This window comes from Erithacus rubecula (assembly GCF_903797595.1).
Source record: "Erithacus rubecula genome assembly, chromosome: 6".
NCBI lineage: Eukaryota > Metazoa > Chordata > Aves > Passeriformes > Muscicapidae > Erithacus > Erithacus rubecula.
The window spans coordinates 7147880-7167713 of record NC_136688.1 but is presented as its reverse complement, the minus strand read 5'-3'; the positions used below and the strand labels follow the sequence as shown (position 1 = coordinate 7167713).

Below are 19834 nucleotides of genomic sequence, written 5' to 3'. Positions count from 1 at the left end.
ACAGTACCTTAATGAAGGAATTAAACCATCCATTGGACTCCTAGGATTTTCTTTTATCTTGATTTGGCTTGAAGTGATTGCAGAATGAGTCCCCCCCCACAGCAGCATACTGATATCCATGGAATTTCCCAGGAGCTCCCATACAGCATACTCCTAATGCTTTTCTCCCATCATTTCCCTTGACCCACAAATTATGAAGTATTGAGCAGTTAAGACCATGAATTTGATTATCTCTACTACATCCTTGTGAATCTGCATAACTTCCCAGAAAGGAATGCAGTTGCTGTGGGACCATGCAGAGACATAAGGACATTATCAAGGTAGTCCTGCATGCTCAGAGCTTCAGCTCTTGTTGCTATCATGTTATGCATGAGCTAGAGCTCTCTCTAAAAGCCAAAATAATGGCAGAACTAAACAGGGATTTCAAAATATGAAAAATAAATAGATCATTCAGCAAAACCATGCTCAGGTTTTGCATTTCACTTCTAGGGCCATCATTTAGCCAGATTAAACACAGCAGCCCAGACCATTTCAGAATTTACATGTGTGCTCCTTATGCTTATTCAGAATGAAAAATAGGTATTTTCATCACTGAGGCCTTAAATGTTTTGGCAACCAGCTACTCAGAATATTCTCTTCTGTCCTTCTGGAGCAGGTCAAAGCTGTGGAAATCCAGCAGCAGGACCTTCAGCCAACTGGAAGAGCACTGCTGGCTCTGGACACTTCTGTAGAAGCAACTGCTTGCAACAATTTAACAAATTCAGAATTAACACTGTGTAGATACAGATGACACTATTTTCAATCCATGGTTACATGCTTTAATCCACTACTAATTTGCATAAGATTTAGTAGCCAAGTGGTGTTAACTCACTTCAACATTCTGACCTGACCTCCACTCACAACTCTTCCTTTTCAACACAGTCCAATTCATTGCAAGCTCATAATGAGTCTGAATTTTTCCTTCCTGAGCTTGCACACGTGGCCAAAAGCTGCATTCACTGAAAAACTGCTTATGCTGCTACAGCTTTAACACTGCACTTGGCTGTCTTTTCCACATTAACTGAAAAATAAGAACACCACCAGTAATGTTATGTTACTCATAATAACACTGTTAGGAAAGCACTTCAAAAACAAAGTTTAAGGTTCTACAACTTGCTGGAAAGAGCTGAATTTTGACAGTCTCTTTTTTGATACTACAAGCTTGCCTGTGCCAAGTTATTACATTATCATCTAGAATACACAGCCTTTAATTTAAATTTATATTCTCCTAGGTATACCAGAGTATTTTAAGAATCATGATAACATATTCACATATTCAGACCTAGTCATTACTGTAAACACTTAAGCTACACTTTCTCAGAGATCAAAGCACCCCTGGACAGACATTCAACACTGATCTGATAATACAGAGATTATAATTTACAGACAGTAAAAACAGTACTGGTGTAACTTGTTTATTGTACTGTGAGCATCAGTATATATTAGAGACAAAGAAAACATGACTTCCAGGACAAAGGAAAAAAAAAAAAAACCCTGGAGATTTAAAATTTGCTCAATATCAATCATGGAGAACCTATAAATTATCTGCTGGAATGCATTCAGCTCAAAAGCCTGGCTTCTACAATTACAGAACACTGAAGAATATGAGATGTTCTGGATCCCAAAAGCCACATACCTAAGGTTAAACTGTAAAAGACCTGAAAAGACATTAGGTAAAATTTATAAACTTGTCTTCTTCTGAGACAGATTGATCTTATCTCCAAGGCTCAGGGCCATTCCCTGTAAGGAAAAGGAAGACAATAATTATGACATAAATACTTAATTTGAAAATGACTTTATCTCATCTATATTAAAATGGAAGTTCCATATCTAGAAATCTACAAAGTCAGTGGCATGGAAATTTCTAGCTGTTCACTTCTTTGTGCATTTTATAGTACTCACTTCCTTATCACTAGGTAAAGGTTAGGTCTACATATATAGCCTACATATATTATTGAGAAATTTATTAATGAAACTTAATTGAGCTGGAAATGTTACATGTGTTATCAATGTGAAAAGCCAAAGAATAAAACCAATTTTCATCTTTTGACCTCCCACCAATTGAAAGAGGACTGCCAGGTGAGAAATTACAACTGTCTGTCCAGTTACTGAAATTCGATTTGTTGAAAGTCCCAGTGTTGATACCAGTACACTCAGTGCTATGAAAAATAATTTAATCTCAGAGCCAGATTAATATTGTACACAAACTGAAGAACCATCAAAAGAAACTGCATTAATAAATCCACATATTCAATAGCACAATGATTTCAAAATGAAACCATGCTGGTGTATGTAACTGAATGCAGTTTTATGTAAAAATGGCACTGTAATTTGCCAGAAACTTTAATTTAACCAAAATCTTTATAGTGGCATCTCATGAACTAAATGTTTTCTTTGAATATGAAAACTCTCGGGTACTCTTTTATTGCACACTATTGAAAATATTTATATTGTATGCTGGTGTTTATGCTTTATTTATTCCAAATTCTGGTCTTTTAGTTAAGAGGTAGAAATTCTAAAATCCAAAGCAGACTCATATATCTACAAAAAATATTCCTACCAAAAAACTTGGGGTTTTGCTTTGCTGTTTTTGAAAAACAACCAGTGACCAGCAATTACATGCATAAAATTTCATTGTTGTGTGACACTAAAATGTGCAATTTAACAGGAAAAACATCATGTAACCCTGGGGCACATTTGCTCTTTACTTAAAAGCAAATCAATGATAACAATCCCTTTGCAAAACTGGGAAATCTTGGCGCCAAGGCCTATTTCATGGTAACACAGCAGGAGAAAGGACTGCAAAAACCCTGTGAGTTGTGAGGAGTGCTTGGCACACTGCCCTGGAAGTGGAGAGGATGGCAGTGCCTGTACCTGGCTCTTGGCCCGGATCCGTATGTGCCCCGTGACCGGCGCCTCCGGCCCCAGGTGGATCGGCTTCTCGATGCTCACGTTGGCCAGCGCATCCTCCCCGAATATGGAGCGGGCGTACAGATTGGCTGCCATGAAGCCACAGTAGCCTGAAAGTGCCTGTGAAAAGAACACGGCAGCTCTTGAAACACCACAAACCACTGAATACTGTTTAGTTCACCCTAAACTCGCTATCAATGTATCACATTTAAACTCTATTCTTCACCTGCAACATTTTGTAACATGTGGGACTCCTGCACTGGGAAACACTTATTCTAGAACTCATATTGACAATTATGTCCTCTACAGAATTTATCAAGACAAGGCAGGAGGGCATTTTATGATTTTGGGGTTTTTTTTAACCAACAGCAAAATGGTGAAGAAGCTAAATAGCTACTACACTTAATTTGGCTACTATACATGCAATAGCTAATAGCTATCATACATGCTACATCTCAAAAGCAAGTAGCTATTCTATATATTTATTCTGCTTTACAACATAAAGCTAAACTGGCAAAAGAAAGGTAAATTTTGTCAGAGAAGGAAGATATATGGAGCTACTAAAAAAAAAACCCCTTTATGTAAACAGGTGGTCCCATCAAGTCTATACTACACTTGAGTTACTATGAATCAAAATGGACATTCTTATTTTACAGCTTGCAACTACAGAGAATTTGGGTAACATTTATCTGCTTTTACTCATTTCAGAGTAAAAACTTTGAGGTATATGTACTATTTCATAGTGAAAGCAGGCATTTCTAAACATAATAACAACAAATGTTGAACAAATTAATAAAGCACAGGAACTAAAAAAAGGTATCTAAAACTCTCCAAGAAATAGCTCACCTTCTCTGGAGTCAGGCATTTCATATTGGTTGACTTCAGTATGTGCTGTAGGTATTCATTTAAATCAATGATATTTGTATTCACTGTTACCTTCAAGAAGGAAAAGAAAAAAAAAAAGAAGGCAATTACTTTAATTAGCACCTCAGGTATTTCTGAAATCTCTTCTTCAGGGCTCTATAAAGGAGACCACTTCTACACTCCTCCTTGAGGAACAGCTCACTGTGTAAGCTGGATGCACTTCCCACTATGTGGTAGCATCATAAGAAGTCTTCTCCACCTGCCATTCACTTGTTAAGATGGAGAATTTCCTGCTATTACCATGGTTTCTAAAAATCTATTGGGTGAATATGATGATACTCTGCTGAATGTCTAGATTCTCTACAGCAACCAGTGGACTCCTTGTCTGAATACACTTTACACACTGCCAGAATAAGTAAAAACAATACATAGTCCAAAGTTTGCTATTAACCATTGACAAAGATTCCTTTCATCTTCCCCTTCTAGCAACAAAGCTCTCTGGGCTGTCTTGGCTTTATCATATTGCATATTATGTGCCTTGTTTAAGTTATTTTTTACATATCTCTTAGAAGCAGTTTACAAACTACTAAAGTTTCATATATCATGCATTACAATATATTGTGCACAAGTTCCCCCTGAGACATTTAAACCTAGTCTCAAGTAAGCACATCTATGTACACATAAGGCTACAGTTCATGTAAAACATCTCCCACTCTGGTTTAATGTTTCTTCTCTATTCTTATATGGTATTATCTCCCTTAAACCCTTTTTTTATAGGTTTGGGCACCCTCAGTTACTATGAAGTGTACCCACTGCCTTGCTGGTCTTACACAGCATCCAGAACTTTATGCTACAGCTGTACTGCAAAGTAGCAAGATAAAAGAAAGAGGTTCCTGTCCCTCTGGTAGGGGCAGGACTAAACAACCTTTAAAAAAGATCCCTTGCAACCTACAAAACAATGTGATTAAGAACTGAAGAGGCTGAGCAGCATGAGTAATTCTGCAGCCTCAGCATAAACTTACACTTGCTGCCATCTCACCTTTGAGCCAAAATACACAGCAATCACCAGTCAGTTTGGACAGCTTCCATACAGGAGGTAAAGCTCAATGCACACAACCTCTTTTGCAGGCCAAAACCCCAGTTATTGCATTGCTAAGCTTGTGAAACTGATAAGATAGCTGTAAGAGAACAAGCTACTTGAGGCAAACATCCAATGAGAATGTTGAATGAGGTTTATGTGGCAACAGATAATGTTGCTGCAGCAAGCTGCTGTAGAATGAGAGAGAATTGTATCTCATCAACAAAGTAACATACAGAAAAAAAAACTAACTTTGTTTTCCCACTCAAATTCTGCCCACATCTGTCTGAACTCAGCATCTGTACAGGAAGCAGGCTGGATGTAATCCATGATGTCAATGTGAATATCACTGAGGACCACACAGTTTCTGTCACTGGCTGCTCCAGAGACATCATACACTGCAAGAGAACACACAACACCATTTTCCAATTTTCCAAAAAGTGAATTTGCACTTAATAAGGGTGCTGAACTAGCACCTGACAGTTAACAACAGTCAATCCTTGCTCAATCTCATGCTGACAATCATCCTAAAGGTAGCACATTCTATGATGATTTTAAGTAATAGTGATATAGAATTTGTTTTAGAAATCATAATTAAATACTCTTACATTGTAATTTAATTTCTTCTCCCAACACGAAAGGTTTTACTTATTTTGGAGCTCATAAAGCAGTTAAAAATGCAATGCATTCATGTTAGTTTTGCATACAGAATTGTTTACTTACCAACATTACCAAAAATTATTCCATTTTCTGTTGAAGCGACTTTGACATTAGCTTTAATGTTTGCAAAATCATGTGGAGCAAGTGTCAGAGGAGATGGTTTTTCCACAAGTTTCAAGTCACCTGTGTAAAGAAATTGGGAGATGGGGATCAGGGAACATTAGCAGTACACAATCACCTTAGCTTTCAGAACAACAGCTTTTTATTTTCTTGTCACTCAATTTTTGCATCTAGAGAGCTGCACTAAACACCACCACAAAGATATTAGTTGATCTGGAATTGGTTGCTCTTTTTTTTTTATAGTTTTCTAATTGCAAGATAAACTACATTGCATACAAATTTCAGTTAAAATATAGCTGTGTTCACCCAAACCTCACTTGAAAACAAATGCAAATACAGAATTAAATGGGCTTTGGATGGAGTTTAGTATTATTTTTTTAACAAGGAGATGGTTAATTCTACCTTGTATTTTAATCACTGACATTGTCATAAGGCCTAACCCTATAGTAAAGTGCCTCAAGCCCAAAGTACAATGTCCAGCACTACAGGCACTAAGCTATTTATAAACAGGTCAAAGTATCCCCTGGATTCTGAGTATAATTGCTCCAAAGAAACACCAAGGGATGCATTTTCACTAATCCTTCAGCAAGCAATTGGAAAGACTCCTTAGTTCTACTAAACTGCAATTTGTGAACACAGCATGAACAGCATGAGCTCCACACATGGGAGTGATGCCTCAAGTCATCTGCTTCTGCAGTACATCAGCTGGGAGATACAGAATTCCACTTTACTGAGCTGACAAATAGAAAAACACAACCTATTAAATAATGCATCCATTTGATTTATTCCCATCATTAGTCTCATCAAATGATTTACAAAATTTTAGGAGAAAGGTCATGCCCCTCCAGTCATATTTCACATAGTTAAAAGTATGTAATGTGAGTTCTCCTAGCATATTGTAAATGTCTTTCAGCTCCTGACTGCTAAAGCAGAGGACAGCTAATAAGAAACTGGTTACTGTTCTTGAATTATCTGCTCCAGTGACTCCTCTAAGAAAAGTTAATGAAGCCTCAGTATTGTCCAAGCAATACTCTGCTACAGCTGTTGGCACAGGGAATGGTTTCCATCGAGTAAAGGCAGTATTTAAATACCTCAGGCTGAGTGCAAAAATCACCTAGGGCAGATGGCTTTCTGCTCCATTCCAGTTGGGATTTTGACCTATTTTTATTTTCCTGTTTATGGTAGGAGCACAATGAAAAATAAGTATATCAAAAAACCTGTTTATAAGTCAGGAAAAAATGAGAAGGGGAAATGGAATGTTATGTTTTTAGTGATAAAATCTGACTATGATTTATATAATCAGATTGCATTGTCAATGTCAGTACACACAACACTTTCACCAAATATTCAAAAAAAGTGTATTTTTTAAGGCATTCAGAATGGTGGCTAACTGGCATCACTTTGGAAGCACTTCAGGAATTCCTTACAGCAGGGTGATGCCCCATTCCCAAGACCTCAGAGCTGCTTTGTCTGCAGCAGGGCAGCCCTGCTTACCCAGTGTGGCCAGCTCCAGGGTGCAGTTCTGCAGGGTGTCACTGGTCTGGTTGACCACCAGCACATCCAGCACGATGTCGTACTGATTGACATGGACATAAGCTTCTGCATACACAGGGTCTGAGAAACCTGTCAGCTGAGTCACCTGTGACACAAGCCAAGGGATTCACCTTCTCAGAAACCAGTTTAAGACACAGAATTATTCAAACAATAACAAAAAACAAGAATAAAGTACACTTAAATTGATTATTCTTTAATATGGGCCTCCAAAACAAGTAGCTTTCCTTCACAAGTACCCCTGCATACACACAATTGTAAATCCTCTCCAGACCAAATGTGTTCTAGTAACTAGTAAGTTCCTAAAATATGAGCTGTAATGCTATTTATTCTTAAGATGATCAGCAGGACAAAGAAATGCTGACTTAAAATGATAAGGTAATTTTAAACATCAAAAAGAATCCATCCAGTCTTTCAAAGTTTGGAGGTTTAACTCTTTTCTAATGAATTAAACCTCCTTGGCAGGTTCTGCTAATCTGCAGAAAAAAAAAAAAAAAAAAAAGCATAAAGAGTGAAATAAGGATGCATTGCACTTGGCAGTAGGACACAGCAGCCAAAGAAAGGGGTTCTTAATCACTTCTGGCATCCTTGCTCCCTTCCCCATGAACTTTATTGGGATCTACAAACCAGCAAACCATGATTTCTTCTCCAAATTCCACCAGCTCAGCATTCTCTAAGTCTCCTTCTTGCTCTTCCTCTCCCCATTTCAGAAGGTAACAATTATAAGCACAAGTGTCTTTCTTTTTTGTCTTGATCCCAACCGAGTTATACCTGTGTCTAACCAATCAACCAGCAATCATCAGTTCCAGTCTGCAATTCCCAAAGTGATTTCCCACTACCTTATTAAGTTTGGAAGCAAGAGGATCAGCAGCCTCTTTCCTCTGTGTGTTTCCCATTGCTGCAAGAAGGCTAAGCTGGAACTGGTCTTCTTTTGAGCTCATTTCATTTTTAGCAGTAAGCTGCATGAAGGAAATGGGATCATCCGGCTGAATTGTCACATTCCTCTTCTCAGATTCTTTCTGCAGGAAGAGAAGAATTCAAGAATTCACAGTGAATTCCATCCCAAAACAGTCAAATAATGGCTGACCTACACAGAGTCAAAAGGTGACATTTCTGGGACCAGCTTGGATGTGAACATCTGTAAAATCTCCAAGTGTTTATGGTCACACACTTATAACAGCTCACCTTCTGGGAAAGTTTCTCCTCTTCCAGCTTGGCTGACAGCATGTGAGAGAGGGACTGCCTGCATTCCTTGTTGAAGATGTCATTCATGAGAGGAGAACACTCTGACAACACTTTCAGACACAACGAAATACGATCCACATCATCATCTGTAATTGGCTTCTTGGGAAGAGAAGACTTGCCCAAGTGGAGAATAGTGGCCATCAGCAGCATAGCTTCAGCATTAAAGGACTGACAAGGAGCACAAAGAGAAGGGAAGAAGGTTATGGCATTTTCCACAGCTTTAAAGGAAGGCTGACTTCTGACTTACTTAAAAAAGATGTGTATTAATCAAATTGTAACATCTCTGAACAGATTTCTTAGGTTTTTTAGTACTTGTTATCTGAAATCAAGCAGAATGATTTAAAAACTGTCTAGATAGAATGGCTGGACAACAGCAGGTCCTGTTTGTGATCCACACTATCATTATCCAATCACATAACTGGCATTTATCTTGAACTTAACCCATTTTGCATTTGTTTAAAACAAAAGAGGCAACAAGCAGCTCTTCCCTGGATGTGAAAACACAAGAGATGACTCACATTTTGTTTCTTCTTTTCCTGAACTAGGGACACATAACGTAAAGCAATCTTGGTTAAAGTTGTAGCAAGGGAGGCTGCAACAAAGAAATCTCCATCCAGCAAGAATCCTCGTAAGGGAGGTCTGCAAAGACAAACAATCCTCAGAAAACTACTTTGGGATGACAATCTTCAGCCTACTTCTCTTGGTACCTTAACTTTCATACTGTACAAGCAAAACAAGCTTGAAACACCTCACAAGGTTGGGTTTTTTCCTTCCCTAAAAAGTAATTTTCCAGATACAGAGATCCTCACAAGTCACAGAGTTATTTCCACATGGACTAGGGAGAGAAAGGTGTAGGAGTGCAAGGTGATATAAGGGAAGAATCTATTTTCATCTAAAGGCAGTATCTCTGTGTCAAACTAAAACTGAGAGAACTCTATGTAAAAACAACAACTAGAATTTAGGATATCATAATTAATAAAGTTCTTTTTTATACAGTAAGCTTTGATTACAAATCCTAAGCAATTGGGCAACTTCCTATTGGATACTATCTAGTTAGGATAATACCTTAAAACAGGAAATTCCCTCAACCACTGAACTCTGTATGACAGATAACACCACTCAAATAAAAAAAAAAGCCAAGCATGAAATCACAAATACCTGTCTTCTTCCTTTTTGGCAGGTCGGGAACTGCTTAGAGCACTTTGTGTTGCATAAGTGCCCATCTCTGTCACTAGTTTTTGGGCTGGACCCACAGACACCTCTTCTTCAGGTTTGAGCTCACCAGCTTCTTTCTTGATCTCAGACTCTACAATTGGGATCTAGAAATGAGCAGGAAACAACTGTTACAATTAAAATAAGATACGTTTTTGTTCTGCAGAAGGTTTTAATAAAAATTATCTGCATAACTGAAGATTTTACAAGCAAAAGCTCAGCTACAGGGCATCAGTTTGGGGAGAATTTGAGGAAATAAACAGATATTGAAATACATACAGAAGCTTACAACATGCAATAAAGCTCTCACTGATGAATTAGATTTTGTTAGAGAAGTCTTTTTCTCAGAACAACCCACACTTAAAGCACTTTTTCCTTTCTACTGGATATAGCTAAATCATATATTAAAGCTGCCATAATTTTCTGAAATAAGGAATTTCCCAACTCTTTTCTTAACAGATATCACTTATTCTCAGCTCAAGTATGCTACTTGAAAAAACATGAATAATGAGTGCAAAACCCTGACTGCTTTTTACTTAAGATTTCCTGTGCACATGCCATTACACATCACAAGTCCTCAAAACACTTCTGCATCTCACTTGATCTTTCTAAAATACTTATTTCTTACAAACCCCACTGCATAATGGCATGAAAAACCATGAAGAGCCAGTAAACACAAAAGCCCCAGAACACACACACCTCTCCAAGTGATCTGCGAACCTCTGTCATTACACTCTGTATATCCTCCTTTGTGCTGCAATATTCTCCAAGGATCCATAATGCTCCTCGATAAATCCTGAGACAAGAACAGTAATTTAAATCAGGCTTTCATGATATACCCAAACTAGCACCAAGAAAAGTAATTTATGGTCAGGTAGGTAAAGGCCAGTCTTGACAAATTCAAAAGGACACAACTGACAAAAGCAGGTTAAATCAAAAGAAATTATCTTTTCAGCCTCAGTAAACTCAGGAGCAAGTACATCAAATTAGATCTATTCTCTGCTATGTATTTATTTCTATCTGTGTTAATCCTGACATACACAAAATTAAATTTCATTGTGATTTTAATGAAATACTCTACTGCATGTGAATAAAGTCAGCCCTAAATTCTCCATTTAACTGAGACAAACTAATTTTTCCATTAGACAGGAGAAAATAAAAAACCAGAACAAGAACAAAGATTAGAAAAAGGATGGTTTTTCAGATGTTTTTTTCCCCCTCACTTAATGAAATTACAGTGGAGATGGGATTCAGAGTTTTCTGTGTATTAGGAGAATGACAAAGTGCTCTTCTGATACAGAGAAATTCTCATATGACTTCACCTTTACAGATCCATCAGCAATTAAAGATTTTAGAGCCCTGAAAAGTACTAAAACAGCATTGTAGTTTTGAAAGCTCAGTCTATGTTAGATAAGGTTTTCTAATAAATGTACAGTATTTCCAGTTGCCTACAAGTGCAAATTTCTTAGGAGTTCTGTTTTAACAAATACATTACCTTATGTTTGGCCTCCATCAACAATGCTATTTCCTACCAAGTGGAATTACAATTATCAACAGCGTTACAGAAATTTAAATTGACTTTATTTTCTTTATTCAATGCAACAAACACTCAATTTATCTCCTGTACAAGTAGGCAAGAAGAAAGCTGTACCTAGAAATCCTCCACACCAAAATATCTCAACTTCAGTCACCCTCTGTGTGGGTCACATGGATATTGGCACATATTTAATGACAATATGCATTCAATACAAGTGAGCCACAGGTGCTCCAAGTCTGTTTGATATCATATTCTGGACTCACTTGACAGATTTGATAGCGTGGAAGACTTCAAGCATCTTCTCAACAATAAGAGGCCTGAGGTTATCAAATCTCTGGATCGCTTCCCGCACAAACTCCAGGACATCGGCAGCTGCTGCTTCATTGTTATCACTAAGGAACTCCATCAGCTGCACAGAGGGTGAACATCAGCACAAATAGCACACAGAGAAGTTTGTACAATAATACTTCCCTTCTATGTTCAGAAAAATAAAACTCCTTATGCAGCTCCAATGAGAAAAACTTGAAGTCAAACAACCTTCAGTACATTCCAAACAAGGACCAATTATCATATTCCCAAACTGTTGTCCTAGTTATACAAATTATTGCACTTTTAAAGCTTCTCTTCAGCTCACGTTCTTCAAAAACATATAAAAATACTCTCAGTAGACAAATACTTAAGCATCAAAAGTCCTATATTTCTTTAGGAAATAAAAATAGCATTGCTTCTGCGAGGCCACTATTAGGAACACCTCAGCTTCAGCAATTCCAGAGGTGTTGGGTATAGATACAACACATTTAATGACAATATAGTGAAATATTTGCATACCACTGGAATAACATTTGCAGCCATGTCTGGGAAGCGAACGCTGCAGGAATGCAGTGTCCGAACCAGGAGCTGTCTGTACTTGTCTGTATCTTCATGCTCTGTCACATTATTAGTTTTAATCACTTCCTTCTTCAGAACAATCACAAGCTGCAGAAAAGATCAAATCAAATTTTTAAAAAATTGACATTTTTCAAAAGAAAGAAAATAGTGTGATGAATCAAAAGTACATGCAATTTACCTCCTCCACATTTCTTGAGGACACAAGATCCAGTGCCAGCTGAAGGGTTTTTTTTGCGCACTTCTAGATCTGGGGTGCTCAGCACTCTGAGGATGTCCATAACTAGATCCTGAAACAATAACAAATAAAGTATTTTGCCATTTTAAATGACTTGCTCTTCATACAATTGTAATTTTCAGTCCTCAAGGATTTTCAAAGACTTTCTGGATACATAATATACGATCTATTGACAAGCAAGCCACGGGCATTAGAACTTCTCAGTGTTCATTTAATACATTCTACATTTACATAGAGGTCTCCTATGCAGCTACACCATTAAACCTTACAACCAGAACCAGAATTTCTCATTGTTAATTCTTATGCAGACAATAAAAGCAGCCAAGTCATGTTTATAAGTCTATCTAGTATGTTTTTATCAAAAACATACCAACAGGAAACTGAAGCTTGAGAAGTTCTTCTCTACACTGCAAAAACCTGGAAGCTTTGTTATTGAAGGTTTTTCTTTCCTAAGGCTTACAGGAAAAAAGACAGCTCACATACCTGCAACACTCGTTCATGGGAGGGATGCTCCTTTAACTCAATCAGTCGATCCAAGACAATCAGTTTCACATTATTATCACTTTCTTTAATAATCAAATCTATGTAGCACTGGGCAGCAGCCTAAAATGAAAAAGGATCAAACCCATTTTTTTTAGTCATGAAGAGGAGAAACTGGAAAATTTCTGAAATTGAGGAAAAGCCTCCTTTAATTTTACTATTAGAGCAGAGTTGGCACAGAAATTAACCTGATCGACTTAAAAATTTCTTGTCCACCATGTTACAAAAATTCCACATGAAGGCTCACAATGTTATCAGTTACAGCACAAAGCTTACAGTACACAGACCTGACTCTAAATTCAAAGAGTAAAATAGCTTATCTGACATGCTTTGGGTCAGCTGTGAAATATGCAACAGGGCATGAAAACCAGCTTAAAGGAGTTGGCAGTGTTAGCCAATCCAGATTAGGTTTTAATGACAGCTTCTGTGTATAGTGTGTCTACTCAACAAAAATGAGTATGCCAAACCAAGAATGTTGGAATTCATGCTCCCCCTGACCTTTGGCAACTATTGTTTACAATGCTCTAAATCTATGCATAACCTATATTTTAAATTTCTATACAAATTCAAAGAAGCTACTGAAGAGCTGAAAACATCACTTCCATACCTTGATTGCTGTGGGTGCACTGGAGAGTGTAACCAGAGTACCTGCAGCCTCATACTTCACTGCAGGACTCGAGGACTGCAGGAGGTTGTAGATGCAGCGAATGAACCGAGCTCTCTCCGATGGATTCGCGTGACAGACCTCGATGAAAGAATGATCCACAGTTGACACACAAAGAAAAGAGCAATCCTACAGCTCACCTGCTCCACTATCTTACAGACAGGAGAAAATTAACCAAAAGGTGACAACCTTTTCTGGAGACAGGAAATGTCACTCACAGCGGTAAAAATCTAATTACAAAAGCTCTTCAAACACTGTTGTCAACAACTCCGAGCAATGCTACAGGGTCTTAAAATCTCCCATAAAAAGGAAGGGCAGAGCCTCTAACAGCTTCTGTAAGACAAATCTTATTCACCTTATTGCTTATTAAGCAATGATATATTCCTGACATGGACAAGAAACCAGCTAAATCTGTTTTCCAGCAATATTGTATCCCTTTTTAAAAACAGTCTAATATAATTCTGTAAATTAACATATACATTTTAAATGTGCTATAACATTTCCTTTTTACCTTGTAAATTAGTTCAACAATAACCAACTGCAGTATGTCTCCAAAGGTCTGCACTTGATCAATACAGGTACTCAAATAATCCAAAGCTCGATCCTACACAAGCAGAAGATAAATTATTTTACATTGTTCAGAGTTTGCTCACTCAGTTGAATTTTAAATCAAAACAAATTCTAAAAATCAAAATACAAAACAGCCTTTATGCAATGCTTCAACAATTTAGGAAAACACTGTAGACCTAAAGAGCAATATAATCCATTCTGTCTATAAAGGGCAAAAAGAGACACAAATTAATGGTAATTACGCACAAAAGGCAATTGCCTGTAGAACAAGTAATCCAGAACTCTAAAAAAAAAAAAACCCCGCCATTTCTTTCTGATGCAACTACAAAAGCTTTAGAACAGCAGATAAGGGAGTGCTTCTCAGTGTGGTTATGCTCATATTTTTCAGCATCTTCACCAAATAGAGTAGTTTTCCTTGAAAATAAAGGGAGCACTAAAGACCTACATTATCAGTACTAAATATCTCACAAAAGCAATAACATTATTGTACGTGGGGTTTTTTATAAATACGAGTAGTTTATACTACCAACAAACTACTGGCTAGCCACCCAGCTTATTTACAATTATAAAACCAAATTACTTTGAGGGCAGGTATCCTTACCTGATCTGCATGAATTAACATCATAAACGCATTTCTTTTACAGCTTGCATCTTTCTCATTCACCAAGAAATCATGGATCAGTTCAGGAGCATCAGGTATAAGATGTTCAAAGTTCCTTTACAAGATAAAAAGCCACAATTAAAATTGCTACTGGCAAGGAGTAGAAGCCAAAGGTGAGACCTCCCCTGGGCAGTGGTGTTTGAGCTGCTGGGCAGCAGCAGGTACCTGTAGATGGTGTAGATGGCCAGCACGGCGTTGCGGCGCACGTAGCTGTGCCGGTGCTCCAGGCAGGCGCGGATGGCCGGCATCAGGGGCTCCAGCAGCTCCGCTTCCTTCAGCTTGCACAGGAAGCGCAGGGTGGAGCCCCGGATGAACTCGTTGGGGTGCTGGAGATCCTAAAGGCCACAGCAAACGGATTGGAAATGCCAGACTCTGCAGGTGAATGCACTTGCCATCTTCTCCTACACTCAGCTTTCCCATGGGACGAGTTCCCAATGTCCCCAAGGACACCTCGCTGTTTTCTCAATAAATGCCTTCCTAAAGCACTGCTGCCCCACAGTATTTCAAAACATGTATTTATGTGCAATAAAACTTACAAAGCCTGTAGGATTTTTTTCTGGATTGTATTTTATGTTTTCTCTTATTACCATGGTTGTGAAAGCCCTGCCTGTGGACATTCCTGCACACTGGATACAAATTAGCTCATCTCTTTCCAACCCAGGCCCTTAATATCTTTATGAAGGTGTTTCCCAAATATACCACAATAATGTCCTTTTATGACCCATGACTTGTTCCAAGAGGCCTGGAAGATGATAACTAGTTTACCCCTCACCTTTAATGTTCATTGACAAGGAAACAGCACTGAAGTTGTGTTAAGTTGTACCAGTAAAAGAACACAAAACTCCTTGGTAGTAGGTCTGCTGCCTGTCTGCAATTATCCAGCTCTAAAGCATTCAGACACAAGTGATAGGAAGGAAATGCTGAGCATAAACAATGTTTGTATTTATTCAGTAACACAAAATAAAGATCTATAAAGCAGAGGAACATGGTTATGCTCCCCTTATTTATATTATGAAATAAACAAGAGGCTACCTTTCTGTATGCATCACACACAAGGATCATTTCCTGCAGGAGCCTGCCATCTGGAGTGGTCTTTGGCACGATCTCCCAAAAGACCAGCAGCAGCTTTTTGATAGTATGGTCTTGGAGAGGCAGCACAAAACGTATGATGGTCATCAGGAGCCCAGGCAGCTTCTCACCATTCAGAATCATTATGATTACTTTCTTCAAGGCCTCTGTCTTCAACTTGACATCTCCTTTTTCTAGAGGAGGAAATGAAGTGAGAAAGGCTGACATGTCACAGCTATTTTAAAAGGAATCTTGATCTTCAGTGTCAGAAGACACAAACCCCTCTGAAGGACTGAAATACATCATATCAATAAAATCCATGCCTTTACTTCTATTGAAGGATAAAGAGGACACAAGAGGAATTTTAAAATAAGCATGGAATTCAGATTTAGTCTGAGATCAATATATTGGAATTGAAAGAGTTCAAATTCCAAGGCTGTTTTAATGCTTAAATTTATACCAGGATACCACAGTGTGCTCTGGTGTCACACATATACCAGATACTAACACTGCTGTTTTAGCCAGTGCATTCCACAGTGCACTGAACTAGTGACAACACAATTTGTTGCTTATTCCAAAAACAATCTGCTCAAATCTGCCTTAGCCCAAGTAGGTATTTCTTATTCAGATTTTGCACAGACTGTGGAGTACACCAAAGCACATAAAATAATATAATGAAGTTTCTCAAAACACAGCAGAGGAACATACATCTTTCAGAACTCAACAGAAAATAAACATCAAACTGACTTGTTTTAGCTTATAAAATGTAAACAATACCTAGGAAAGGCACAGTGAGAGAATACTTCAGGAAATATGGAGTATCCTTCAAGCACTGTCAATACTTGCCTAGGTCATTTTTTAAGCTGATTTCAGAAGGTGGCTCTGAATCCATGGGAACGTTGATCAACGTGTAACACACGTTCTCTGCAGCAGTCATGGCTCTTGGTTACAGGAGCTCTCTCAAGGGAAGAATTATTTTTGCACAAATGTCAGACAACCTAAAAACCAAGCAAACAAAGCCATCTTGAAGTTAGAAGATTTTACTAACAAACACAAAAACATTATTATAACTCACTTAATGGCTTGAAGGAGTTGCTCAGTTTCTGGAGAAGTTGCATGCAAAAGCTTTCCTACTTGGCTGTTACCCTAAAATATTCCTGTCAGCACCACAAAGATGAAAAGCATGACATTTTTCAGAGACAACAGAAAAAGAACAAAATCTTTCCAATATTTTGGGCACAGTCAGGAATAACAGAAGTGTGCAGGGCACCTGACTGAAGCCAAATCCATGCAGCAGCTTCTCTCTCCTGGAGTCATTTCCAGATCCCAGCTCTGTATTCCCACTACCCTCCCTTCACTCCTGAGCCCTTCCAGGTGAATGACCCAGCTGAAAAACTTCACAGAAAAAAACAAAAAAAGAAAAGATAAAATTCTGGACTCAATGAACAAGTGAGTCTATGCAGGAAGCTTTGAAGATCCAACAGAGCAGAAACCATGGGTGGGAGACAAGACAATGTGATGGAGAGAGCAGCATTTTACCTGCCAGGGAACATCAGATCAGCTCAACTCCACTGTCTCCACTAGACACTAATGAGGAAACCAAGCCTTTTAATGGTGAAAAAGAACAAGAAGGCTACAGATCTATCAAAGCTGCTGTGTGCCTGGCAGTCCAGGTAAGGAAATCTGCTATTAAGCTCAATTCTCATTCCCATATTTGGTTTTTCCCTGCATAATAGATAACTAGGATCAATGAACCATTTTGTAGTATCAATCCTCATTCTTGTGTTTGTTTATTCTTTATATAATAGACATCTAGGATCAAATCAAATCTTTTTATTCTATTTCTTAAGTAATGAAAAATGCTCAAGCTTGAGCTTGCTTGGCTGATGCTGTGATACCACACTGGCAAGCATAGCAAAGAAAATTGTTACTATTTATTACATGAGCAACTGTGTACTTTTTACAGAAATAAAATAAATCAGCTTTTATTGATATTAACAGTCTCAAATTCTTAGACTCCCTTACCTCATCAAATGGGCACCCAGAGAACTTCACCCTGAACAGGGAGAAAGAAGCTGAGCTGGGTTGCTGCCTCTTTCCACACAAGAAAACAACTCACATCAATCAGCATCACAACAACCACACAAAAACATAACTGCAATACAAATTTTTAAGGAAACACTCCTCTTTCCATTATGAATTCTGTATTTTAAGGCCTAGATCACTCAACCTTGTTGTTTACAGATATCTACATAAGCCACTTGTTCATGGAATGACTGGATGTGGCACTCAGTGCCATGCTCTAATTGAAAAAGGCAATGATCAGTCAAAGGTTGGATTTGATGATCTCACAGCTCTTTTCTAACTGTTTCCTTGCCTCAGCAGCAGCTTTTAAACTTACTTTTCCTGTGCTGTTACCCAGAATTCCTGCCTCAAAGCCCTGCAGCCAGCACCTTCACCTACAAGAACAACTCACACAAACCATAGAGCAGGTATCTTTACTCATACACAGACCTCAGCTGCAGAAATTTCCAAAATCACAGTCAAACAGTCTCTGAAGTGTGATAAATGAGTGCACTTTGGGCTCTGAAAATCAGCAATGAAAAGCAACTCTTGAAACACAGAGCTGGGAGATTTGGCAGGGAGAACCACCACCCAGTTTTCCTCCTTGCAAGGCACAAAGGCTTGAAATCAGTTTGATTGTCGAGAGCTCACAAGGACACAGGTGTAGGTGCTGTTTTAACTCTCCAACAATAGTGTCTGTCACCTGCCGTGAGTCACAGACTGTTTGGGTCGGAAGGAACCCTAAAGATGAATTAATTCGAACCCCTGCCATGGGCAGGGACAGCTTCCACCATCGAGGTTGCTCAGAGCCCCATCCAGCCTGGCCTTGAACGCTGCCGGGGTGGGGCATCCACACCTGCTCTGGGCAACCTGTGCCAGCGCCTCGGCACCCACAAACATCCAAAGTTACAGAGTTTATGGAGTCCACGAAGACAAAAAAAGCCACGCCTGCTCGCCACCTACATCCCTGGGGAGCCCTTAGGAACGGGGGCACCTAATGGGCCACAACCTTGAGAACGCACCGTTTGACCGCTGCACAATGTAATACAGACTGCTCAAAATGTTGAGTAACAAATCCCGACAGATTTCGACCCAGCTGAGGGGCATTGCTCCCTTAATACCCCAGTTCCTACAAACACGGGCGTTTGAGGCAACGAGGCAGAACTTGCCCCAGTGTCCGCGTCCGCCTGCATCGCCTGAGCACAGCCCGAGCCCCGCACCCTCTCCGCGCCACACACCCGCCCGCACCCGCCCCGCGCCCCGGGCCCTGCCGGGACACCGGCAAGATGCCGCCGGGGCCCTGAGCTCTCGGGCCTTGCGGCGCCCAGCGGAGAAGCGGAACCCGCCGCTTCCCCCCGGCCCCGTGAGGCCGCCGCGGGCCGGCCGTGCGCTCCGTACCGGGGGGCGCTGGGGTCGGGCCGGTCCCGGTGCGGAGCTGAGCCCGCGGCGCTGCCGCTCCGGCGATGGCTGACGTGGAGCCGCGCCCGCCCCGGCCACATCGCGCGTACGGCGGCCGCCGAGGGACACGCCTCTAACAGCGCGAAAGGGGCGGTGCCGCCGCGTGGGGAACGGCGGCGCCAGGAGGGGCTGCGCCTGTGACGTCACAGCGCAGGGCGGGGTTTTCCCGCGGGAGGGATCGGGGAGCCGCGGGATGCGGGAAAACTGCGAAAGAAACCGAGATTAAAAACTAGATCTATCTAAATAGATAGATAACATTTAAAAAAAGGGCAGTTAAAGGGGTGTGGGAAATGGTAGAGAAAAATAAGAAAATAAATAAATGGGTGGGGGAAAAATTATTGTAAAAATTAGTAAGGAACTGGAGAATAGATTACGGGAAATGAATAAAGAGGAGGGTAAATAAATAAATAAGGGAAAAACAAAGAGAGGAAAAACAAGAGGGTAAACAAGGAGAGGTAAAAACAATGGGG

The 19834-nt window shown here is 39.6% G+C and overlaps 1 protein-coding gene across 1 annotated transcript; it reads right to left on the bottom strand.

Moving 5' to 3' along the window:
* Positions 1-1438: 1438 nt before the first annotated feature.
* Positions 1439-19438, bottom strand: COPB1 (COPI coat complex subunit beta 1). The gene is given in 23 exon segments (XM_079308060.1): positions 1439-1779; positions 2914-3069; positions 3796-3885; positions 5144-5289; positions 5615-5734; positions 7166-7310; positions 8062-8241; positions 8408-8635; positions 8986-9106; positions 9626-9786; positions 10379-10475; positions 11480-11625; positions 12045-12191; positions 12283-12336; positions 12338-12391; positions 12823-12942; positions 13487-13624; positions 14055-14147; positions 14715-14829; positions 14940-15109; positions 15807-16036; positions 16689-16840; positions 19305-19438. Coding segments are annotated over 22 exon segments (2862 nt in total). The 5' UTR covers positions 16780-16840; positions 19305-19438; the 3' UTR covers positions 1439-1719.
* Positions 19439-19834: the final 396 nt, after the last annotated feature.